Source organism: Chanos chanos, chromosome 9 (genome assembly GCF_902362185.1).
Source record: "Chanos chanos chromosome 9, fChaCha1.1, whole genome shotgun sequence".
In the NCBI taxonomy this organism is placed as follows: Eukaryota; Metazoa; Chordata; class Actinopteri; order Gonorynchiformes; family Chanidae; genus Chanos; species Chanos chanos.
The window spans coordinates 11,974,510-11,999,754 of NC_044503.1; the positions used below are offsets into that span (position 1 = coordinate 11,974,510).

At 41.7% G+C, this 25,245-nt stretch overlaps 2 protein-coding genes across 3 annotated transcripts; one reads left to right on the forward strand and one right to left on the reverse strand.

Moving 5' to 3' along the window:
* Positions 1–568: 568 nt before the first annotated feature.
* spats2 (spermatogenesis associated serine rich 2) lies at positions 569–19,598 on the reverse strand. Its single transcript, XM_030784189.1, has 13 exons — positions 19,524–19,598; positions 15,748–15,844; positions 10,564–10,643; positions 9,615–9,723; positions 8,693–8,742; positions 8,083–8,317; positions 7,579–7,788; positions 5,640–5,775; positions 4,733–4,791; positions 3,273–3,382; positions 2,026–2,128; positions 1,717–1,868; positions 569–1,427 (listed from the first exon to the last, which is right to left on the reverse strand). Exons 2-13 carry the CDS (start codon positions 15,770–15,772, stop codon positions 1,143–1,145), a joined length of 1,554 nt encoding a protein of 517 aa, XP_030640049.1. The 5' UTR covers positions 15,773–15,844; positions 19,524–19,598; the 3' UTR covers positions 569–1,142.
* Positions 19,599–22,233: 2,635 nt separating this feature from the next.
* On the forward strand, positions 22,234–24,182 carry pym1 (PYM homolog 1, exon junction complex associated factor). 2 transcript variants are annotated; one of them, XM_030784639.1, is made up of 4 exons: positions 22,234–22,270; positions 22,791–22,884; positions 23,184–23,262; positions 23,302–24,182. In XM_030784639.1, the coding sequence occupies exons 1-4, from the start codon at positions 22,240–22,242 to the stop codon at positions 23,716–23,718; spliced, it is 621 nt and encodes a 206-aa protein (XP_030640499.1). In that variant the 5' UTR covers positions 22,234–22,239; the 3' UTR covers positions 23,719–24,182. The 2 variants fall into 2 exon arrangements, with proteins under 2 accessions (XP_030640499.1, XP_030640498.1); XM_030784638.1 differs by having other exon boundaries at positions 23,184–24,182.
* Positions 24,183–25,245: the final 1,063 nt, after the last annotated feature.

The following is a 25,245-nucleotide window of genomic DNA, read 5'->3' on the forward strand; positions in this document are numbered from 1 at the left end:
TACGCAGGATTGTGAGAGGTTGCGGGTCACGGGGCAGGGGGCGGGGCGGGGTCTGGGGTGTTAGTGGGAGAAGTGAGTGCGAGCGGATTTTTCGAAACGTCTACTGAAAAAAAACCCCAACTTTTCCTTCATAGCTGGATGCGCAGACCCAGAGATTTAAAAAAAAACAAAAAAACAAAAACAAAAAAAAAAAAAAAACAAAAGTTATGCATGAGCAGTGTAACATACTTCATCATACCTGAGCTTTGAAGGACAGAAAAAACACACTCCAGGATACAAATATGGAGCAGAACACTGAGGGAAATAATAACAACAACGAAAAAAAAAGTTCTCCTATATTTGTAAGAGGAGTGGACAAGATGGGTAAGGACTAAAGTAACTTGCAATTGAAAAAGTAGGGTGGATAAATGAAATGGCGTAAGGCAATACTAAGTGACCTGCTGAGCTTTCTTACTCATGTATCCGAGTGTTCAGGGGCTCTCTTTTAGTGGTCGTCCGTAATGACTCAAAGTCGCCGCTATACAGAAGCAAATTAAGTTTAAAGGAATTGGAAACAAATAAGTCATAGCAATGCAAAAAAAAAAAAAAAAAAAAAGTTAAAAAGTTATAAGATCAAATTAAAGTTTAAAGGCGAAACATATAAGCCCCTTAAATACTGCTCTAAACGCATTCTGATTAAGACTTGTAATCATTTTCAGTGGCAGCCTTCGCACTGAATCACAGGCCTCTTCCCGACAAAGCCAAAATAAAAAGCCAAATATAATCACTGCAACCGTCGAAGCGAAACAGAGCAACCGTCACACTGGAAGGGAATGACTAAGGAAGAATGAAAGCCAGCTGCTTCATCAACAGGCTGGAAAGAGAATGTGTGAGAGAGAGAGAGAGAGAGTGAGAGTGAGAGTGAGAGAGAGTGTGACTGTGGCGGAATGGTGAGGAAGCATGAAACGATGGAAGAACAGAGGGTGAAAAAGGGGGAAATAGGGTAACTAACTGTGGCACTACCACTCAACTGACAAAAAGACTTGAGTTCTATTCTTCATCCAGAGGGTGTGGGTGATAAAGGGGGTGATAGGGATGGTCTAAGGAAGGGTTATGAAGTGAAGGGACTTGGTTGGTAATTTTTTTCGGGGGCGTGGGCTTTGTCAGGGACAGTGGGTCCGAGGAGGCCTCTGGGGTAGCCCGTTGTGGGCGGGGCGATCCTGCCGATAGGAGGACATAGATGAGTGGGTGGGGCCTCTCGAGTTATTGGAGAATTGCGAATTGGGAGCATCACCGTGGCCACGCTCTCCCTGGTGGCCATCGCCATGGTGGCGGTCACCATGGTTACGGTAGTTCGTCCGATTCGGGTTCCGGTCGTGGTACGAGCCGCCATTGTAGCGCTGGCCCCCATGGTAACCCTGTCCTAAACGCCTATTGCCATGGAAAACCTACAAGGATTGGAAAAAAAATATTCACTGAGGTGATATGAGTCAGAACAAACTAATGTCTAGAAGTAACCAGGATGACTTTCAGAGTGGATAATGAACCACTGTTCTCTTATTTTCCATTAAAGCCACATCATCTTTTACCAGAAAGCAATTTATAAACAGAGTTGATTCTCTATAGTAATCAATGTCTGTATAGGTTTGTCTGTGTGTGGGCTGAAGCTAAAGGAATCTGACATATCTGAGGAATGCCATCACTTCACTAGCTGCATGTAGTGAGGCACAAGCTGACCTGTTTGTGTGGCTGGGCGGGGCGGTTCCCGTAACCCGTGGGTTGGGGCTGAGGAGCTGGAGGTTGGCTCTCCACTTGCGGAGGTCCGGTGATAGAGGAAGAAGTGGAGCTACAACGTGAGCGATTGGAATAGCTAGTCTGAGGATGATAGACTAGAGGAAACAAAAAAAAAAAGAAAAAAAAAAAGAAAGAACGAACAAGAGATTTATCACATTCCCTACATACTGAAGCAGGGGACAACAAAAAGGTACACCCATAAACAGTAAGAGTGAAAACTGACAGGAGAACATCGGTTGTTTGGTCTCTTACCTTGACCAAAGGCCATGATGCTGGATTTGAGAGGCTCCAGTTCATAGGTAAACTTCACAGCTTTTCCCAGGTCCTCGTCATACTTTCGCTCACTGACAAAGTGCTGCAAGTAAGACACCAGTCAACGTCACTTCCGAATAGACAGCATTCAAAACACATTCAGTGTCGTGGACCAGGTCGACGCGACGTTGTCACGGCAATGCTTCCAAATGGCGACAGCGTACCATTTCAGCTATTCTTCTTTCATTACCAACTCCCCCATTTCCCCCAAATTTGGAACCTCTCAACTGTCCACAACTAAAAGGACACCCCGATTCCTACGGTCTGTTCCTCAGTGGGAGGGAAAGAGACCGTAGCTGCTTCTCTAAATCATATGCCCTTGAAACAACTTCAACAAGTGCAGCATTTCAACGATGCCTCTTTATTGGACAAATAACAGACAATAAACAGACACTTTTCTAAAAGGTACGAGGAGATCCTTCCATAGCTGCTAATATTTAACACATGGATACTATGGTTGGCAGATCCAAGTACATATCCAGCACATATCCATGTTGTACTCTCCAAAGTACATACCCATGTTGCACTCTCAGTCTGTTTGCACAGATCTATACTTGTTTACATACTGGTTTACTGTTTACACACGGTTTTACTGTTACAGATTGTTCTTATTGTTTCCATACTGTTTTACAATATTGCACCATAATATATTCAATGCACTGTCTTCCCAATGTGTCTCCCCAGTTAGTCCTTTTAGTATAGTGTTTTTCCATGTTTTTTTTGTTTTTTTTAGCCTAGCCCTTTATTCTAACTAAGTGTATTTAATTATCCTCCTGAATGTGCTGCTCTCTGTCTGAATGTGCGACTGTCTGTCCACGTTGCAGCATATGGTCCAAGGAGGACGTCAATTCGTCTCTGCTGTGTACTGCGCTGTTTAATGGCTGAGATGACAATAAAGCTCTGCTTGACTTGACTTGAGGACAACTTCTTAACGAGACGGACCAATCAGGGTCCCCGCATTCAAGCATTTTTTAAAACCTTTACTCATCCCACCTCCACCCATAAGCGAACCGAAAAGTTTCAATGAGGGGGAAAAAAAAAATGACAACATTTAGCTCCTCCCCTGCATTCTTTTGTAACAATGGTATGCGTGCGTATGGAGTGACGATGGGGCTAATCTTCAGGAGAACATGTTGACTGAGAGGAGCACGTGTAATGGAGCTCCCAGAGGAGGAGTGCGAGCTCACCTTGATGTCGGCGCGGAGTTCACTCAGCTGCTCCTCAGACATGGAGGCCGATCGATCCGTGAGTCTCCGCAGCTCCTCGGCACGCTTCTGACGCCCATCCAGGATCGCCACTGACACAAGAGACAGTTTTATTTAAACAAACAAACTAACTCACTAACTAAAGATAGTTGAAAAACAGTCTACACATAGGTCTCAAGCAGCTGAAGCAAAGCTTGATTTTTTTTTCCTTATAAAAAAAAAAAAAGGAGACTTTAGGATGAGTGACTCAACATAATTGCTGTGTTGAGCCGTGTAAGAGCAGAGTCAGGCTCCAGATAAACAGTGCCACGTCAAAAGCAGGACCGAGAGCTTCTTGTTTTCTTAAGCATTTTGCCCAGTGACGTACAAAGCCTTTGATAAAACTTCATTTCTCTGTGGAGAACCTTCATAAACTCTTGCTCTGCGCTCCACTGAAGGACGGTTGCTTTTGAACGCATTGGAACAAACTGTGTTCGACTTAAACTACCCATTACTTTCAGGAGTTCTCTTTATGTAAGTACTGAGGTGAGGAGAAGGGCTAACTGAAGACTCTGTGGTTGGGTCGTTTTGCTTAAACACTGTGACAGTGAGAGCAGGAGAGGAAGACGGGAAGGGCGACAGTATTAAAGGCTTACGAGAGGACTGACTCTGTTTATGCGCTAACTCTGTTACTCAGGAGATTCAAAAACCCAAAAAACACAGGATCATTCAAAACATTGTAGAAGGTCAAAACAGTACGTGAAAGAAAAGAGAGAAAAGGATTTGTTTCTCATACCAGGAGACGGTTTGAATTTATAAAGGGGGGGTGTTTTTTGGGGGGTTGTTTTTTTATCGTACAGATAGAAACAGAAAGAACGTACAGAGGGAGGGCGAGAAAGAGTGGATTTAGGAAATCTGTTAGAGGGATTAGTGTTACTTCTCCTAGCTTAACTGCACACATACAAACACCTATGCACAAAAGCACCATTCAGGCTGGCCTTGACACCTGATACTGCCTCCCTGGATGAAGGCCCCGGTTCCCCTTATAACCAGGCAAGCGAGCCCCACAGAATGGCCTACTTGTGAAGGTATGCACTCCTGCACAGTCATGCTGCCTGAGCCTTCACACAACGCTGTGTCTTAGACTCCACACACACACACACACACAGGCCTACAGGGAACTGACCCTGCATATCTGGAGTGTTCTCTGCCTCTCTGTCTAGCTTTAGGATCCTCATTTGCCATTTGCGCACACACACACACATATTTCATATATATATATATATATATATGTTTTTATTTATTTATTTGTTTGTTTGTGTTTGTTTGTTTATTTAAATGTTGTATTTCTGCATGAATTGGGTTCTCTCTTTTTCAAAGAGTGTTCCACATCTTGAAACAGTAGATACCCATGGCGGTGTGATTTTCTATATCTGTGATGACTTCATTTTGTTTATACTTACTGGCCTCAGCTTTGACTTTGTCCATCTCTGCCAAGAGGGCCACTTCTCTGTCCATTAAACTGTCAGAGAGAGAAAGAGAGAGAGAAAAAGAGAAATGAGGCAACTGGTCCCGAAGTCTGCCGTAAAAAGCCTGATCTTTCACATTCCAAAGACAGCCAAAGGTTTTTCACAAGCTTATGAAACCAGTCCAGAGCGGACAGAGCATGGAGATAATAAGGAAATGAAGAGATTAGGAAGTGCTGTGAACCGACCTTTGAACTCTATTTTTGTTTGGACAGCCTATTTAAGCACAGCGATGTCGGTTATTAATATGTAGCAATATATATTCAGGTTCTGTCTTAACCAGAAGTAATTCTTCAGTCTATAATTAAGAGACTTCCTCTTATAGCTAAATGGAAACAAACCCATATTTCTAGAAAGTCAAGTGTCTCTTGAGTGTGAACTCATAAGCAGAATTGAGACTTTAATAGTCAGGGTGGAGTAGCAAGCTGGACTTGTACAAGGCCTAAAGACAGAAACAAGCAAAAATGAACCCTGAAGCACTACGGTGAAACCATGACAGCAGTAAGTGACATATGGGAATGTGTTCTATACATATATATGTTTTACATATTTCCATTTTTAGGTCATGAAGGAAGCTACAACTGTTCCCCAGTGCCTGTGTGTGTGTATGAGAGTGAGAGAGTGAGTGAGTGAGTGAGTCAGATAGAGAGGGTGAGTGTGAGTGTGTGTGTGTGTGTGAGAGAGAGAGAGAGAGAGAGAGAGAGAGAGAGAGAGAGTGAGAGAGAGAGAGTGAGAGAGAGACAGATAGAGAGGGTGAGTGAGAGTGTGAGTGTGTGAAAAAGAGAGAGAGAGAGAGAGAGAGACCGATAGAGAGGGTGAGTGTGTGTGAGAGAGAGAAAAATACCAGCTCTGGAGTTCGGCAAATGTCTGTTTCATTCTCTTTATGGAGGAGTCCATCTCTTCTTTCACCACCACCCTATAGCGTGTCAAAGACGCTGTGCATCGCTGTAGGTCCTTCACTGAACGGTCAATGTTGGGTGCTGAGGGAAAAAAAACAAAAAACAAAGAATAAAGTGCAAATCATTTTTGACACAATGTCAATTTCTCTGAACCCACAAGGAAACCGGATCAGGACAAGAAACAGGGTTTCCTGAAGTCTACCAGGATGTCCAGGAACGGCAGGAAAACACCAGTCCCTCACTGTTTGATTTTTTTTTTTTTTCTTTCTTAAACCAACGACGAAACACACACCGACATGCATTACGTTCACACCCTCTCGAGCATACAGAGCATTGGATGCCAGTCAAAACCGTATGAACTCTGATGTGAGCCGAACGAAAGCCAAAAAAAAAAAAATCACATGGAATTATCCCTTGGCTGGGCACTGTGTGTGTACACAGACGTGTTTCTGCAAGTCCGCGTGTTTACAGTGAACCCGCACGATGTGCACACTCTGCTTTAGAGCAAAGAGTAGAGTCGACACATCCTTCTTTCCCCGCAGCTCTGAGAGCGGGGCCGGGGGAATTCACAATTAGGGCTCCCTGGGATAACAGGCTGTCTGTACAGAGCTGGAAATACCACGCTGCAAGTCACTGAGAGGAAGGTTCGAGTAACAGTTTCATACACTTTCACACGACTTTTTAGTTGCCAGTATTTCATGTTGCTAATGTGTTGTTTTTTTTTTTCTTTTAACGTGAAACATAGAGTTTCTGCCTGTCTTGATAACTGGCAGCTCTGGTCCGTCAATTTGAATGGCATTGACTGCTGGGACAGATTAAAAAAGACATGATAATTCTTCTCTTATGTGTGTTTCCTTTGTCATTTGGGGGCACTGTGAGAGGTCAACCGTGCGTTAGGAAAGCAAAATGCAAATGCGACGGCCGCATCAGTGTGATTCGGTTGCACAGCTACAGGCAACACCTGACAGAAAGAGCCGTTTCGCAAGTGAAATACGAATTCTGAAATCTCACTTTCAGGTGATTTAAAAGAGTGAAAGAAAGAAAGAAAGAAAGAAAGAAAGAAAGAAAAAAAACCTACTTTCAACTCCTACATGTGGCCTTCTACTTACAAAAGCACAGCCTGCGTTTCAATCCTGCTTCACATCTGCCATTTGAGGCATGACAGAATTCAGAGTGGTGGTTTGCATGCATGAAAATATGTCCACCAAAAAAAAAAAAGGGGCCAGTTCTCGAAACACAGGAGCAGGTGAATTTAAAAAAAAAAAAAAGACTGAGAGAAGCCAAATATACACGGGGCCATACTTAAAGCTGTGGTTTGCTCCAGCTGTAGGCTATAAGCTGGGTGTGAGGTGGAGGTTGCAGTAATGTTTGAAGGAAAGACGTAAGTGAACATCCTGGGCACCAGAAAACCGGCATATTGCTCCAGTTGCTATATGCAAATTCACAAAACGTTCTGAATGAGAGGCCGCAGCTTCCTGCAACATGTGCTACACTGGCTGACTTACACACACACACACTCACACAATCCCCAAAACACTTCATATAGATTGCTGTGGTTACAGAAACCACAGGTCATGAGCATGTAAGGCTCTATTTCAGATATAACACAAATGCTAGTTGGCAAATGCTCTAACCACATTCGTACAGTCGGTTGCCAGGCATTCTGATCAAAAACACGGGAGTGACTGCATCAACCAGGGAGAAGGCACATCTTAACATTTCACTAATACTTCATATGAAGCTAAACCAAATATCTGTTTGAAATGATGTAGGTTTATGTGTTTTGTTGGTTGTAGCTTTAACTTTGCAGGGACTTGAGGATTATGTAAAATATATATGAATGCATAAAAACAGAGCGCCTGCTGTCTGTGCTAAAAGACTTACCAATTTTTTTGGATGATGATGAACCTTGTTGACTGTCGTCAGGAGGAAGAGGGGAGGGAGCAGGTGCATTTTGGGAATTTGAGCCGGGTCTGGGACGGGATTTGTTGCCACGGGAACTCTGTTGGTTTTGCCGTCCGCCTTGGCTGGCGTTGTGCTGGGGGGCAGAGGTCAGGGTCACGCTGGTGCTACTTTGTCGTTCTGCTTCGCCGCCTAAAGAAGAGATTACAGAAGAAAGGGTCACATGCTCATAGCAAGGCACGACACACCATGTGTAAAACAGCCATTGGCGTCATCACCGGGAAACCCTGTGAGGGAGGTACCTAAATGTTCACCCACTGGTCTCCATGTATGATGGTGACCCATTCCCAAAGAATCTGGGTGAGCTTAAACACAGAGGAATCTCCAGCATTTTAGGAATACAGCCGTCATCTAGCCTCAGAGAACATACCAAGATCTTGAAAAATCAACCGCAGGTGTGAAGTGTTTTGTAAGTGCCATGACTACCTGTGAGATCAGCAAGCTCGGGCGTGGCAGGCTCTGACTCCAGTTCGGCTGCGTCCAGAGAGGCGGAGTCTAGCTGCTCGCTCAAAGAGTCCAGCGAGTCGCCGTCGGCGCCGGCCGAACCGTTGGCGTGGAAACCGTTGAGCGCCTCTCCGCTTTCTGGAGGAGGGCTGGATTCAGAGGGGGCGGGGTCAGCTGGGGCCTCAGGCTGGGGTTTGGGCTTCTTTTTCTTCTTAGGCTGGACACATCCATCAATCAAATCAGTAAAGACAAACCAGCAACTCATTCCACACCACGGCAACTATGAAAGCTTCTGACACCAACTAAAACTCTAAACCCTTTTTTTCACTCTAAGCACTACACATGTGATTTGTGCTGAATAATTAGCAAATGATTACAACTATTACACCGTCAGCCGTACAGGAATTCTAAAGTGAAAGTTAAATCTCCAATGAAATGAAAGTTCAATGACCTCAAGCAGTCTACGCAGCACTAAAACGTACTGACCAGCCCCGACTTCAGTTTAACAAGTCTATTTTGGGCAAATGGCACTGACGCAAATCTTGTGGCTTATGAGGCTTTGAAAAGGCAGCGTCACGCCTTGCACACAAACCTTCTTTTTACCGGTGACATTCCATTCCTTCAGGATTTCCACTGCACTGCCTGAGGAGAGAGAAAAAGAAAAAAAGAAGAGGGAAAAAAAAAAACAATAAAGAGGAATTTTCACAACAAGCCAAACTATTTAACGCGTTACGACCGCAGTGTAGAAACAGCATGCTGTGACGGAGCGTCACATACATGACATTTCCTGACTGCGGAGAGGGGACTGGTCCTTCTCTAAACGCACAGCTGGGAGAGCTGTGAAGATTAGCATGCTAACAAGCTAGGGCACTGGAGAGGGCAGAACACACTCACTGACTCAGCTTCCTCTTTCTTCTAAAAATACCTGCGCCCAATTTTAGGGCCGTTCAAAACTCATTGTTTATCAGCTTCATGTTATACGGCGAGCATCAACAATAAAAAAAAAAAAAAAAAAGATTTGAGAGAGAAGAGGAAAACAAAAGACAGAGAGGAGAAAAGCACGACGCTTTAGTCACTCAGTGCTGTTTCAACAGGCCTGTGAAGCTATTTTCATGCCGTCAGTTTTTATTTGCATAGATGAAGGCTTAGGAATGAACTTTAACCCTGGCTGCAGAGTCATTGACTCCAGCTGGCCTGCGGCAGCTTCTCCAGAGCTGCGGAGTCATTTCTCGCACGTAAAATGCTGACAGAGATTTAAATGTGATGGTACAGGTCACATATCTGTGATATAACCCGGGATGAACAAAACAGTCAGTCAGGACCGCGAAGCTCCCATAACATCACATAACATATCTCTGTGCCAACATGACTGAATAAACTGGATGTGCTTATGCATATGTATTATATTATTGCCCTATGCCCTGAGACAAGATTATGTCTTCAGGAGAGAGACAAAAAAAAAAACTGCTTAGTACTGGCCTTGATAATTCTTGGTAATCTATAAGCGTCTTTACCTTCCACAAAAGCCTGCACTGCACGGTCCACCGAATTCTCAAAGTGCTGCAGCACCAGTGCAATTTCATTGTTGCTTTTGTTCGGTACCACAGCACGGACTGCATGGATCTATAGCAGAGAGAGAGAGAGAGAGAGAGAGAGAGAGAGAGAGAGAGAGAGAGAGAAAAGGGGGGAGGGAGGGAGAGAAAGACACAGATGAACGGGAAGGTAATGGGAAATTCTTCTGGGAATGAATGTGTTTGTGATTTTACCTGAGCTGAAAGGAAAAGCACAAAAACACTGTAATTTTTTTGGATGTGTTTAACTATTGTCTCATTTATATAATCCACGTGTCAGGATTACCTCCAAAAAAAGACCATGGTGTTTAATGGACTCAATGTCTATGAAGAATTAGGAGTTATAAAACCTTTCATTTTTTCTATCTCAAATGAAAGAGGATTCCCTGACAATTCTTACTTCAGTGTTCAATTGTTAGAATGCAGACCAGAAAAAAAAATACTGAATCTATTCCAAATTCTGTACAAGAGCCAGAGAGCTGTTAAAAGGAATTAGCTAAGAGAGAGAGATTTTTGACAGTCCAGAAGGTTTTTGACAGTGAGTCTACGACGTAAACCTTTCCCAGATGCTTTTTTCAATAACAATGGTTTAACTGAAGACATCTTTGGTAAATACCTTGACTTGTAGATAAACAGAAGAGAAGCCTAACGAAGCAAATTTCTTGCATATCAATTTTACAAGCGTCAATATGCTAATAAGCGCATTGCATTAACAAAGGTGATGTTGGACTACTCACAGTAATAACTGAAAAAAACAACAATTCAGTAGCACTATGTGGAGAGATAAATCACAGGAAGTCCATCATGGCTACTTAAGCAGTGCTTTTGGCTTTTCTACTGCAGTCTAATGTGAGAGAGAGTCAGGGAGAAAAACAAAAATGATTTCTGTTACCTTTTCTTTCATCCTCTCAAAAGTTCCCCCTTGGGACATGACCATTTTCGAATGAGTATCAAACACCACTCCAGAAGTATCTGCAAAATACAAGAAGAAAAAGAAAGAAAAAAAAAATCAAAAAAAGAAAAAAAAAGTTTCAGTTTCTTGAGTTGTTTCTCATCAACGGTTTCAGAAATGCTCTGTTTTTGACCAGGCAGGCAGTCAGTGTTTTAAGTCGAAGCCAGAGGGAACTCATTTTGGTACTTCCCCCCCAAAAAATGTAGGTCAAGAGTACAGTCCAATGGAGAGGGGGGAGGGGGGGACGAATGGGTGGTCTGGATGCCTCTGACAAGCCGAAACTGAGTCAGGAACATTGAAATGATTTTTAGCCGTTCAGTTTCACAGCTTCGTGCTATCTCTACTAAGCTTTTTTTTTTTTTTAAACAAGAACCGTCACGATTATACAGATGGGAAAAAAAAAGACATTTTTCAACAAGAACCTTCACTATTACATAGACCTAACCTTTAAAAAATGGTTACCGTGTCATAGTGTTGATATTCGAAGGACTGAAGGCATACATTTAATGGCTAATGACTTGTTTGGGACTCTTAGAAAAATAAAATGGTGTATCCTGTAAATATCGTCTGGACTGACGACATATTTGAAGAACTACTGGTAGAGAACCTAATATGTATAGCCATTGTGTACACATCAGGCGCAAATGCAATATCATGCCCTCCACAAAAATTAACACACCCTTGTCACACAGGCTTAACTTGAAAGTAAATGCCCAGTTGAAAACTTGGAATGTTCTGTGCAGGAAATGCTTCTGTCTAAACCCAACAAGGTGGCCTAAAAGGCTGGGTTTTTAAACCCCTCCCTCCCTACATCTGCATTTGTGTCAGACTCTCCCCTGACTTGAGTGAGTGAGTGAGTGAGCAGAAGGGGTGTCTTGTGAGGGAAGTCTGGTGCTTTGGAGCTAAAGGGCTCAATGGTAACAGAAGCGAAACCAACTAGAACAAGGGGAGGAATTACTAAGGGAGGTAAACATTAAAAAAAAAAAAAACTGTGAGAAACCAACAAGTCCTTTGATGTTTGATAAACCGGGCCGCTTTCGTCAATTCATAACGAAGGACTGAACAGCATCGTCTGAAGTTTTCTTTTCGGCATTGTTTGCTATCCCTCAAAAGGTTGCCAAAAGTAACTTTTAATAAGAGAGGCATTAGTGCATTACAGTATCCAGGGACGATAAGGAAGTCACTCCACCTAGTAACATGTTTGGATCATAAACCACTCAGAATGTGGTGACACACAACAGTACACTACTGGGTCAAAAAGCACCAGGAAAACACACAGAGGGTTAGATTAGGAGAGCTGATGTGTATTTAGATATGATAAGAAGTTGTGCTGGTCTTTGCTTTCGACTGAGACTGTTATCAAAGAGGAGAATCTGAGTCCTCTGTAAAAAGCCAGCTGGAATGGAAGAACCATGCCAGTCCACGTTCAGTGACTGAGAACAAAACTACATGCAAAGCCATTTAAATGCACAGATGCTGAATTTGCCAAACAAAGCTGAAAACCACTGCAAATTACTCAAGGTGACTCCACACCTAATACAAAGAGCAAATACATTAATCCCTTTTTAATAGTTTGTAGTTGTTTGTATTGAGCTGCCTCATTAAGGGACAAATAAAGAGCAAGTTATTTTTTGTGGGCGGTTTGTCATGACTGACATCATCCAACCATAGCAACGCAATGTGGGAAACACAAACGAATACAAATGACAAAGTGTGATTGAAAAATATGCAGTCACACTACCGAAATAAAAATGTTACCAATTCTAAATGGAGAGCACCAACAGCTATGCCTACACCACGGTGATAAAACAGCACCAAAACTCAGCTTATCTGTACCTTGAAACAGTGTACTGCACTCATGGTCTGTAGTTGTACTCTAATTCTGGTTTATAACTTAACATTTGCAAACTAGTGACTGATTGGTGATACACTTATCTATTCATCAGCATGGAATCTGTAAAGGCTTCAACATTACTAAATGAAAACAGTTTTTAAAAAGCTGAGTGAAGCTAACTGTACTACCAATACTTTTTAAAGGTATAAGAAAAGTTTTTTTAATGCATTTGGTACCCATTTTCAGATTCAATAACAGCGATGACTGCCTCTGTGTTACGCAGTGGAAAGCTAACATAGCTTGTACATAACTAATTATCCATTTTATTTATTCTTTTGTTCACTGGTGACAAAAAGGCAGAAACTAAAAAACTAGCTTATTTCTATGAAGAAATCCAACACCTTAAAAAATTAATACAAAACACCACGCATTTTACACGGGCCCTAAAAACATGAATCATGCGATATGCGCGTATGCTAAGAAGCTCAGCCTTTCAGAGCCACAAAAACACTAAATCTACGAATACGCGGAAAACCCTACAGTTACAGGTTAAGAAGAGATTCGACAGGGTTCACACAGATACACACACCAGACACACACAAATAAAATAAAGCCAAAAGTCAAGGGCACTGTTCTGACAAGGTCTGCGTTGATTCATGCCCTGGTTCACGTTTACAGACGAAGTCGACAAATTCGATCACAATTACAGATTACAGAATACAAGCACAGGTGCTTCCTGCGTACAACTCGTGTGAAAGATAAAACGCGACAGCTTCACTCCCAATGTCGGGTTCAGGCTTATTTGTGATTTCCTGATCTAAGTCAGTAAACTGTTCCCTAGGACTGGAGCTATAAATGAGATGGATCAGTAACCCGCTGACATTTTATTGACAGCAGTGACGGTAAGGATTCCTGCCTCATCAAAGTACAGAAAGCACAGTCATGCAGTCATGTATGCCAGGCTTACGTAACTCCCTTAGTTAAGTGGGGGCTAGTCCATGACACACCCCATACGATTTTGCACATTGGTCTGATATCTCACAGAGCTGGTGTAGTGATACCAGCGAGGTAGTGAGGACCCTTGTCTTTTATGGTTCTGGTCAAGATTTTAACAGCAATGTTCTGAATGAGTTGCAGGTCATTGAGAGGAATATTAAGAGCTTCCAGCTAAAAATGCAATGTGGTAATCTGACCTGAATGTGACAGAAAATTTCATCAGTTCTTCGATTCCCTTTTGGGAAAGGAAGTTACTGAATTCAGTGACATTTGGTTAGTGAGAAAATGTTCCTCTGTAAATGCTTAATAGAATTATCAAGTAGGAAATCAGAACCAAACGTCTCTGCAAGATATCTGATAATACCTGTAGATGTGTCTACACAATTCTACATGCCTATGGCCAGATCAGGTGATGGAGATTTGCCCTTCCTGGGACAAGAACCACAGATTCATTTTTGCATCAGCGCATTAAGAGAAAGTTACTAGTTGACCAGTTTCTAATGTCAGTGACACAGGCCCAGAGGACAGCCATCTGGTGGAGTCTTGACCGTTTTTTACAGTTATACAGACCTGTGTGTCATTAGTATAGTTACGAAAGCTAACACCATGTCTGCAAGTGATTTCTGCTGAGAGAGAAAGAAAGAAAGAGAGAGAGAGAGAGAAAAGCTCCAGACCTGACACCAAACCCTGTGGAAAACCATTTTTCTCCTAGAATGACTGGATAAATTACCATTTGCATGGCAAAACTGGTATGGGGCGGTAACTTATGATTTAAACCAGACAGTGCTGAACTTCAGATTCCAACAAGATTATCAAGTCCTTGAAGCAGGCTTTGCTGGTCTGCCCAACCACACATGATAGTATAAAGCCAACAGATTATTGTTTTTGTGTAAAAATTTTTGTGGTCAGAATTTAGTCCCATAGTGAGCACTCATTAGCCAAAGTTTCAGAGAAATGCGCAACTGCAGTTTGATCACATGTGCTGCCATGTTTACTTACATGGCAACGTTGTCCATACCCACAACAACGTCTTTTGGCAGCCAGTGGCCTAAAGGTTAGCAGGCTTGCTACCCAAAGGTCGCTGGTTCGACTCCCAGGACCGGCAGGAAACGTCCATGGCTGAAGTGCCCTTGAGCAAGGCACTTAACCCCCACTGCTCCGGGTATGGTTACTCACTTCTCCTATTGTGTGTGTATGTGTGTGTGTGTTCACTGCTTTGGATGGGTCAAATGCAGAGGCTGAATTTTCCCCTCTGAGATTAATATAGTATCTCAAAAAAAAAAAAAAAAACAAGTTTGAGTTTGCAAATAGGGAACATGAAACAAAAGGACAATGAATCCAACCCTTCCTCACAGAAAAAAATGAGTCAGCAAAAAACGGTTTTCCTCAAGCACTTTAACAGAATATTCCTTCCCTCCGAACGCTATTCTTCAAGAGAGACCAAAACGATTCTCTTAATTCTGAGACGGCTTCACATAGACTAACTAGAGAAACTCAAGAGAAAGTCAGGGAGGTAAATCTTGAGCAATGCATAGGATCCAATGTTGTATGTTTACTCCAAGCTAATAGTTCTGATTCCTGGAAAAGCAATAAAACTGAGATTATTTATCTGAAGGTATCTAGTGTGCACTACATACGTGGGCATCTCGGTTTCCTTTGGCCAGATCAGCTTTCCCCCCTCATTGTCGCTCATTTCCTGGATAACTACACCGCTTTTGTGTTTCAGAGGCTCTGTTAAAGAGCGCATTTACTTCCAGAAACTCCAGTGGAGTAGACGCTAAGGCAGAAATGCCTGCCAGTAACCCTGGGTCACTTTCAAAAATGTGTCATTACCATAGCAATGAGTACCTGAGGGAAACGTAGGTGCGCAGGATCCTGAGTTAACGTGTCAAAAGTAACCATGTCACAAAGAAGACGCACTGTGTGAAACTTGCTGTCAGTTTCTGACACAGAAGAATGCAAGTACTGGAACTTATACCAGAGAAAAAAAAAAAAGGTTTTATATATGCCATACTAAATTGTTCCACTCTGGTACAGCACTCATGGATTTGTGAACTGTGCTGTTTGAAAAAACATAATTAGGTAATGACTTTCATGTGCTGTTAAACATAAAAACGAAACTGTGCCTGTTACCAACAACAACAATGAGTAATACTTCGTTTTTTTTCTGTCACCAAAGTCAGCAAAACTGACGGACCTCGTAGCCTACACAATTAGAAATCAGTCTAAATAAGAGGTCCTTTCAGTGGCTGAAAAATGGCTTCTACCGTTCTAGTACATTTTACTTCACTTACCTTTAAAGCTGTTTTTCTTGGCCATGATGTAATCCTCTTGTTGAAAATGCAAAAATGGAGCTGGATCGTCCTTGTGAAGCACTGAATTCTTATCTGTCTGGGGTTGGGAGTATTAAAAAAAAAAAAAAGGGAAAAAAAAAGAAGAAAAAAGCAACAGATCAGAACGTGTCAGTACAGTATTCCAAAACTTGGACAGAACTATTCACAGTGTAGATGTGTCAGTCCTCCGAGGAGGGTTTTTTTTTTTTTTTTTTTTTTTTTTTTTAAACGGCGTATTCAGCTGTTCTCATGAGGTCATTTTTTTTCCCCTCCAGCCTTCCTTGACTTCCCTCTTTCACAGAGGATGCCAACAAAGACTCATGTATCAGTCTGAGGGACTGGAGAAGGCAGGGTCACTTCAGGACTGTTTCGGAGGCAAAGCCCAGCGTCCACATCCACACTTGGACCGAGTCACTTCCTAACTCTCTCGCTTAAAAAGGTTGCTACAAATCTGGGAAAGGAATAAACGTCTTGTCTTTCCGCTGGTCTTTTCCAGATTTTTCAGCTTTGTCGAAAGGAAAGTCTGACCAGTTTTCTGTAGCGTTTTTATCAATGCAATCCCTTATAAAAAAAAAACAAAACAAAAAACTAATTAATGCACCCAAACCTAAAAGCAGCAGTATCAAAATCGTTAGCGCTGGTCCGGACTCATAGCTGTTTGTCTGGTAATTACGAAAACTTTTTTATTTTGCAGGGTCCAGCCCTTTTACAGAAATACAGTAATGCACATTGGCGCTCACTTTAAAACCTATTTCCTTTGCCCATAAAGCCTATAATGAAAAACAGATTTGAATGAATTACTGTCTGTCTGGCACACGTATACAGAATCTGCACTCGATATTGTCTCTGGCAGAGGTTTGGTCTCAGCCTGACTTTAATTCATGACAAGAACCTTTGAATCATGATTTTGTCAAGTTCCTTTAGGCAAATTAAGACTGGTTTGTAACTTAAGGCAAATCTTTTACAAAAAAATCCCACATAACATTCATTTTTATAATACAATTTTAAAGAAGTTAAAAGCATTCCCTAAACAATAAATAAATAAATGCAGAGCAGATATTTATCCTCACCATACCTTAGGACATCTGGAACTTAGGTTCATCACAATGCTGGAATTCGATTTGACAAAAAAAAAAAAAAAAACTACAAAAGGCTTCAAATTATTTGCTGTAAACAAGCTGACAGCTGCTGGTCCCAAATACAGTCCCTTTAGTTTAATTACGCCCTACTAAAACTCAAGGATCCTCCAGTGTATCCGTTCCCAAGTCAACTACTCCCTAAGCAAACCAGAGGCACCTTTTATGAGCCAGCTACGCTGCCACACTTAAGTTTCTCTTTCTGACATGGCAGTCTTGGAAAGGGAAACTTAACTCTGCAAACATACGCCCTCCTCAAGTCTCTCCCTGCGAGTGGCGTACCTGGGCTGCATGCCATCGCACTCTAACACACCTGAATCCACGTCAGACACCTTACAGCGTCAAACAGGTGACGCAACGTTCAGACTTATATTTAAATCAGTGGCAGGAAAACATTCCAGCTGTTTACCAAAGAGGAGGAGGACGAATCAAACTTGTGTTATGTAATAATTTTTTTGGGGGGGGGGGGGGGGGGGGGGATTAGGAGTTGATATGCTAACGGTGATAAAAAATGACTCTTGGCAGGTTGTGTAACGAGATACCTTTTGGCACGGATCTTGTGGATGTAAAGATATAGGCTGAGATAGTAAGGGAATTTGAACTGTGGAATGAAAAGGGGAGAAAAAGAAAAGAAAAAGGGAAGGAAAAATTAGGACAGTACAATTGATAGCTGGAATAACATCTTGAAACCACATTCCTGGAGAGCAAAAGAAAGAATTTCTGAGGCATTTAGTGGCCTATTCAAATGTGCCAGAGCATAATTGGAATAAGCATTAGCGTGGATGAGTCAGTATCCAGTTCTACTGACGATTTCAAAGAATATCAACTAGCACTTGCAACTGTTTCTGTACTTAAACTTTCACTACGTATTTAATATGGGATATATAATACCGATACAATCTGTGACTCAGCTCTGAAAATGGCTGGGATTATGAGACACTTTATGTAAACTTACACGAGTGTGAAGAAAAAGAAAATAAATTATATATATCCTATTTCATTAAATATATTCTTGGCTTTATCTGTTCTTACTGCCCTTACTGAATGTTCCAAAAGGTAAACAGAATCTTTGACTAATGACGCCTTAATCGTTTTGACAGAGACTGTCATACGAAAGGGGCACGGACAACAGTCATGTTAAATTGTTTCCAATACTGCTCACAGAAACTACACTGGGTTCATACTGACAGCCCTCTGAAACGGACTGATGTGGCATTACAGGGTTTAACTTTCTCAAACTGCACACAAACCACGTAATTGTGAAAATTCTAAAAAAAAATGTCTGCGAGCACGCTATCCAACAAACTAGTATGCACAATATAAAACTATATCTCTATCGCCAAATTAAGCAAAACACCATGGAATAAAACAGAGTGGAATGATCTCTAATTCCGTACAATATGAAAACAAGTCAAATAGCTTACCATATAATTCTGCAGAGCGACAGATTAGCACAGGCGACGGATGATGTTTTTCAAAATGATAAGGCTATTAAACCACTAATTACCATGTAGCCAGTGTTGTCTGATTAATGTGGAAACTCCGTAGGGCGAACAACATAGCGGGGAGAACAGACTGATTTCAGGACGACGATGCTTAAGTAATCAAATGGAATAAGAAGCTTTGCTGTTTAACAAAGCAAAATATAAAATACTCGCAAACTACAGGTCAGTTCACTGCTTAAGTCGCAGGTTAGCTAGTTAGCTAATTTTAGCTAGCCAGTCAGTTTAACGGCAGTAGTGTCCTTAAATTGAGCTGTTTAGTACCGATGTCAGATGTTACAATCGGACTCATGAGTCTGTTCTGGTTCATAAAACAGCCAATGACCCTTTCCTCTGCCAGCCACCACAGATATGAAAAGTAGCTATCGCTAGCATACTTCATTATAAAAAGCTAGCCGGCTAATCACAGAACAAATGTGCAGCTGCAGATCTGAGTTGCTAACTTGCGAGCTAAGAGGGCTAACTAAATTTGATCATATCCCCAACTGGTTACATTACAGAGACAAAGCACAATAATCTTAACAGTCGACATTGCGCCACTAATTTACTGTGTCATTTACTTACTCAGCTCTGTCGAAACATGTAGAATAATCTCTCTGGCTTAACCATCAATGTAAGTTAAAGTAAGTCAACAGACGCAGCTTCTTTGATTATGTGGCAGTATCTTAGCAACGCGTTTCTCTGGTTAGATAGCTATGCTAGCGAACTGAACAGAGCTGCAGTCCGCTAGCTATCACTGCTTACAATGAGCAACAAAGTAACGGTGTGAGAGCCTTTTGACATTATGTTTCAGGAGACCATGACCATTTTAGAAAGAGCGTCTGCATTTCTGGTTGCTTGCAAAATTAACAGATAATACTTGATGTCTTAACATTCTGTCAATTATAACGTTAGCTAAGCTAAGAGCTAACATAACGCCTTTCACAATATGCAGTGATGCCTCTATGCGCACCAAACACCCCATCCACAGAGCAATTCATTTATTCAGAGCAGTACTTCTGTTTCAAAGGAAATATATTTGTAGAGTAACCAAACTTCAACGACATTCTGACGAGACATATTTGGAATTACGGAAAGCTGTTAGCGATACATATCTTACCTCGATAGCTCTTGTGAACTTGTTGACTAGCTGTTATCGCCTGTCCTTTGCTAATGCGTCGGTCTTTCTCTCTCTCTCATATCCCTCACAGCCGGTTAGTTGACTGGGTTCGCGTCACTTCCGAGCACCCAACTCACCCGTGTCCATCAACCCTCCCTTATTCTCTCGTGAACGGACACGTTGAATAACAAGGGATCATGATTCCGAGAGTGACAAAGCAGCGGTGTACAATTTCCAAAATAATATCCTTAATTGTAAATATCAAAGATTGTTGGATAACTGCGTAAAATCAAGAGCGTTTTATGATGCACATTTCGCTGCAGTAAACTTGCGAGAAGGTTCTTGCAAAAAAGTTTTTTTTTGTCCTAACACGTACCACCCGAAAACGCGCAACATTTTTGTCTAAGAATATGTATACGCGTGTGTTTCACCAGACTGGGATTGGTTTAGCAAGATAGAGAGCTACAGTCTGATATTTAAACCAATGAGTCCATTTTTCTACATTCAGTGAAGTGGAATGCCATGACAAAAACAGAAAAACAGTTCCAGATGTGGGAACTAGAGCAACGCAAAGGAGGTCACATGAGGAGAACTATTGTTAGCTGAGATTAGATCTCTCTCAATGCTGTTTTTCAATAGTATTTTTTACAGTACTTAAAATATATTTTAGTATTTGCATTTCAAAGACAGAAGTAGCTGCTCTGCACATATGCATGGTTCTGAAGTCAGATTTGTCAAAAACCTATAACTTAGAATAGGGAGAGAAAGGCAGCTTGCTGTAAAACACCCAAAATGAATGCTTGTCAGTCTGTATGGCAGAATAGCATACATCAACTTTGCAACACTGAAAATATTTCAGTTTTAAGGCATAACTAAAAATATACCAAAGAACTACAAAATGCTGAGATACACAACAAAAATGACCTCAAAAATGTTTAATGCATAGTTGGAACAAGTCTGGACTCCTGCCACCCCACACTGTGGAATGTGGAAAGCAAAAGCCCATTCATTAGGTCATAAATCCAATCAAAGTGCTTGTGTCTGACAAACTGGGGCCAAAACTCAGCGATCTACTGCATTCACAGTATCTGCAAGAAAAAAATCTATAGTTCAGGTCAGATTGTATGCATTTCAAGCACTTAAAGACCTGCACTCTGACAGCTTTGATGCATGCAGATTTCTGGTCCCTGGTCATGCTCCATGCAAAATATCTTTTAGAAACATGTTCAATGCAAAAACAGTTATATTGCACAATACAGTCTTCTACCAGTGCCATATTAAGGAATGCTGACCCAAACAATGAAAATGCTGACAGCCCCCCCCCCCCACCCATTTTTTTCAGCAGTAGGCCTATACATGGCTGAAATACATTGCTCATCATGAATCCTTCAACTTTGACCTACTGATCCACTAACTTTGGAGTTAGTGGATCTTTCTTTCTTTCTTTCCTTCTTTCTTTCTTTCTTTCTTTCTTTCTTTTGTTTCATGAGAAAAAATAAGTCAAATTTCAGTGCACAGAAGTTATTATGTTATGTAAAGGTGGCATAGTGACTATGCACCTTATGTACTGATTCCAGTATCTCCAAGGTATACCTTATAAACCAAACCATTATATATAATAACTACAAGCCAAGCTGTTGTTCTTAAGGGCAGATTAAAGAGTTGTCCATGTAAAGAAGCAAAGAAAGGCTCATGTAAAAGTCTTAGTTACAGATCTATTCTTGTGATCCAGGCACAGTGCAACTGAATTTTGTTTGTTTGCTATGTTTATGGTATCATAGAATCTTAATCTTACTATCTTTATGTTAACTGTTAACAGGATTATTTACATCATACATGCTATGCTACGCGTCTATCTTCGAATAAGTACAGCATTGTAACAAACTGTTACTTAATGTATCTATATGGCAAAGTAAATATGTTGCTGTGGTACACATTGTCTTTGCACAGTATAGGCCTAGTTATTGTTAATGTTTCTTGACATTCGTATAATGTTCTCCTTTTCCCTCCTCATCTTCTGAGTGTGTGTGTCTCATATGCTTGAGAACGAATGCCTTGTGTGAATGTTGCTGTCTTCCTCCCAGGTGTGCCCCGCTCCTTCCCGTCCTCTTCATCCCTCCCTTTCAGCCTCCTCCTCATCGCCATCTCCCTCGTCCTGCTTTTGTTGTAATTATTTTGTCTACTTGCTAGTGTATTTTCTTTTGAATCATTATTGTATTACTTTTAATGGCCCACTGGGTCGACACATATTGCACACCTGACTGGCCAAGAAGGGGTCTCCTCTCTCTGTGGTCCTTCTCAAGATTTCTTCCATTTTTTTCCCTGTTACACCTGGGTTTTGGGAAGTTTTTTCTCACCCACTATGAGGTTTAAGTCAGGGGGTGCCCTCCTGTTTTGTTTGTTGTGAGTGTGTAAAGCTCTTTGCGACTTTAAACAGTGATATTGGGCTCTAAATAAACTTGAAACATTAAAAAACTTGAATTGCAAAGATGTGAGTGGAATTGGAACTTATGCTGCCTGTACTAAAAGTACTTATTTTACAGATAATTTATTCTACGCCGACCTGCGCCAAATAGTCACAACAGACCTGTGGTCTAATCGCTTACGTTTCAATTATAATATGAACGCACTCTCGACATCAAGAACTCATGAACGCACCCATGGTTACAATAAACGCAATTTCCGCTGTTTGGAAGGAAGCGTTCTCCGATTCAAGATGGCAACTCCCTATGTCACAGATGAATCTGGTAAAGCTAAAATACAAATAAGACGCTGACTTAATACTTCATTTAAACGTGTCAATAAACATACAATAAATGAAGGAGAATATCAGTTTGGTTTACATAAGTCGATGACATCTGGTACATACATTTTGCAGTACCGTTACATTTTCAGTGAACAGAAATGGCTCTTGCTAACTTATTAGCTAACTGGTTGAGGGTCTGCTAGCCACAGAAATCCGTTCGCCATGTTAGCTAGCTAACATGAGTTGAACGGTCAAGTCTATATTTTCATAGGACCTATAATTAAAACACAGTTGATCTGTCATTGTAAAGTACGAACATTGCAGTCTTGAACTGAGCACAAACAATCAGTGAGTGTTGACTGTGGCAAATATTAGTTAGCTCGTTAGCAAATTGTCGCTGTTAACAGTGGTATGCTACCTGACAATTGCTACATGCGACGAATTGTTGCGGTTGCCTTCTTGAGTTCAGCGCTGATCGTCTACGTATCTACGCTAATTAAACGTTTTTTATGCCTTTTAAGGAAAATACATCGCTGCAACACAGCGACCTGACGGTACTTGGAGAAAGCCAAGGCGAGTGAAAGACGGATATGTGCCCCAAGAAGAGGTGCCTGTGTGAGTATCACAAAATGTTTTAATCATTGAAGAAAAACAGCCAATGTTCATGTGAATCCGAATGATTTATTAAAAGGTCTTTATTTAGGAATTTATATATGCAGTGACATAGCCCTAACCTAGTGAACACATGGCTTGCTGTGCGCAGAGGAGCAGATGATAAATGTGCCTTCTAAGTGTATGCCAGACTGATGAAGTCACATGTACTTGTTAGTGGAGCCTTTTTTTTTTCTTTTTTTTTTAACTGCCAGCTTAATATATTTTTCGTTTACCTGTTTTTTTCCCCTCTGTGCTTGTAGGTATGAGAATAAGTATGTGAAGTTTTTTAAGAGTAAGCCGGACCTTCCCCCCGGCATGAACCCTGAGGATGCGGCCCTGGCCCGACAACAGCAACAGCAGCAGCAGCAGCAGCAACAGGTTAGCGGAGGGGACAAAAACGGTGACACCACCGGACTCTCCAAAACAGCCAAACGCAACATGAAGCGAAAAGAGAAGCGTAAGCAGCAGCAGCAGAACCAAGGGCAGCCGCAGGACGGCAGCGGTGCCGTGGAGGCGCTGAGCAAGGAAGTGGAGAAGGTGGATATCGGCGGAGAGGAGGACACCGCCACTGCCAAACAGAACAACACGGCAGCTCCGCCCGCAGACCCCGCAGCGGCGGCTGCAGAGAAAGCCAAGAAGATCAAGAACCTGAAGAAGAAACTTCGCCAAGTTGAGGAGCTGCAGCAGAAACTGGACTCTGGGGAGATTAAGAATCCCACCAAGGAACAGCTGGATAAATTGGGCCGGGCTCAGGCCTTACAGGAAGAGCTGAGGCAGCTTGAAGGGGATTCGTGAGGCAGAGCCGTCCGTTATAATGAACGGGAAGAGGGAGAGAAGGTTACGGCATGAAGAACTGAACTCTTGAGTCTAGACTAGACCTTCATTTGTTCCAAACAATGCCTGTGTTGACAGTGTTGTGGAATTGACATCCTTCAGCTGGACTTTTGTTGAAGTGTAGCTGTCATCAGTGAATCACTGCAAACATTTGCTTTGAAATAAGAACTGAACTTGTAAAAGAACTGATCTGAGGTATTGATCATACTGACCAATTGTTCATGCAGTTTGAACTGTTCAAAACCACATGGATTTCCCTACTGAATTCATTTGTTGTCCTCTTTAACTGTATAAGATATCTTATACATGTAACTTCAGCCAGTTACTTGTGAGTCATGGTTGTGGAGTATTTAAGGACAATGGTTCACTTGTTTTTTTTCCCTCAAGAATCTGTTTTCATCTTGTGTATTTTTTTTACCTCAGTAGTTGTCATGGTATCAGATGTTCAGCAGTAGAACTGTATCTCATTAAAAGTACAAACACTCATGTTTTAGAAACTTATTTATAGTCTATTCATTTACAGCTGCGGCGTCTTGAAAGTCTTTGATGGAAATAGTTGGAAGCAAGAGTTTATTCAGGCATTTTAAAGAATACAGATACTATCTGTGTGAGATGTTAACACTCGAGGCAGGCTCAGCAGTGTTTTCTAAGAACATTTGGTCTGCACATTCTTTAAAGGCCTGTGTTTTCCAAACCCCTGTCCTCCGATCAGTCTAGGTCAAAACGTTCACACACTTTGCTTAAATAGGGTTCTACAATCAGCAAGTTGAATTTTCTCTCTGTTCTCAAGGCCAATGTCGTTTTCCAGCATCTGTAGGGATATAGCCGTTCACCAATAACGAATGATCAAATAGGCAAATCAGCAGCACATTTTAAGCCTTGTGTGATTTAGTCTAGCTTTGTATCGTACTTATTCGTTCGTGAGAGCCCGACAGCGGCAGCTCACGAACGGAACTTTCTGGAACTAGCCAATCACTTTTGTAACATTGGGTACCAATTGACTTAGCCGAAATGACGTCCAACCCAACATTTGCTGTTAATTTGTCTGTTTTGTCACCCCAGTTTTGATGCATGGAGTGTTAGCCCTAAACCCGGCACAGTATTGTTGTTACCTGGGACCTGGGACCCTTCAGCCATTAAAGAAATCTTGACATGCAATGTGTTATTAAGATGTAATCATCTTCTCACGATCGTTTGTTCCAGCTGCGTAGTGACAGTGGATCGTATTATGGATGAGATTGGCTCCCAGAAACAGAATTCAGTGGTCTATACAGGGCAGTCGCTCTGAAATGCCAATGGACCCAATAGCCCATTTCTAATATAGGTTCATGTCATAGCCTTATTTTGTGGTTAAATGATCAGTTTCTCCGAAAAATACCATGATTTGATAAGACACTGAAAAATCACTCACTGCACATCTTGATCTCCAGTATGTAACTATTGATTAACCAAATCAGAGAGCTAAATAATACCTGAATGTTGGTTACA

Bases quoted from the DNA above. Each gene is read 5' to 3' on its own strand.
- spats2 (XM_030784189.1), bottom strand. From the start codon at position 15,772: ATGGCCAAGAAAAACAGCTTTAAAG. The intron at 3,383-4,732 runs GTAAGTATAAAC...CTCTTGTGTCAG, and splicing joins CAAAGTCAAAGCTGAGGCCA to TGGCGATCCTGGATGGGCGT. The intron at 2,129-3,272 runs GTGAGCTCGCAC...TCTTACTTGCAG, and splicing joins AACTCCGCGCCGACATCAAG to CACTTTGTCAGTGAGCGAAA.
- pym1 (XM_030784638.1), top strand. From the start codon at position 22,240: ATGGCAACTCCCTATGTCACAGATGAATCTG. The intron at 22,271-22,790 runs GTAAAGCTAAAA...ATGCCTTTTAAG, and splicing joins CTATGTCACAGATGAATCTG to GAAAATACATCGCTGCAACA. The intron at 22,885-23,183 runs GTGAGTATCACA...CTGTGCTTGTAG, and splicing joins CCCCAAGAAGAGGTGCCTGT to GTATGAGAATAAGTATGTGA.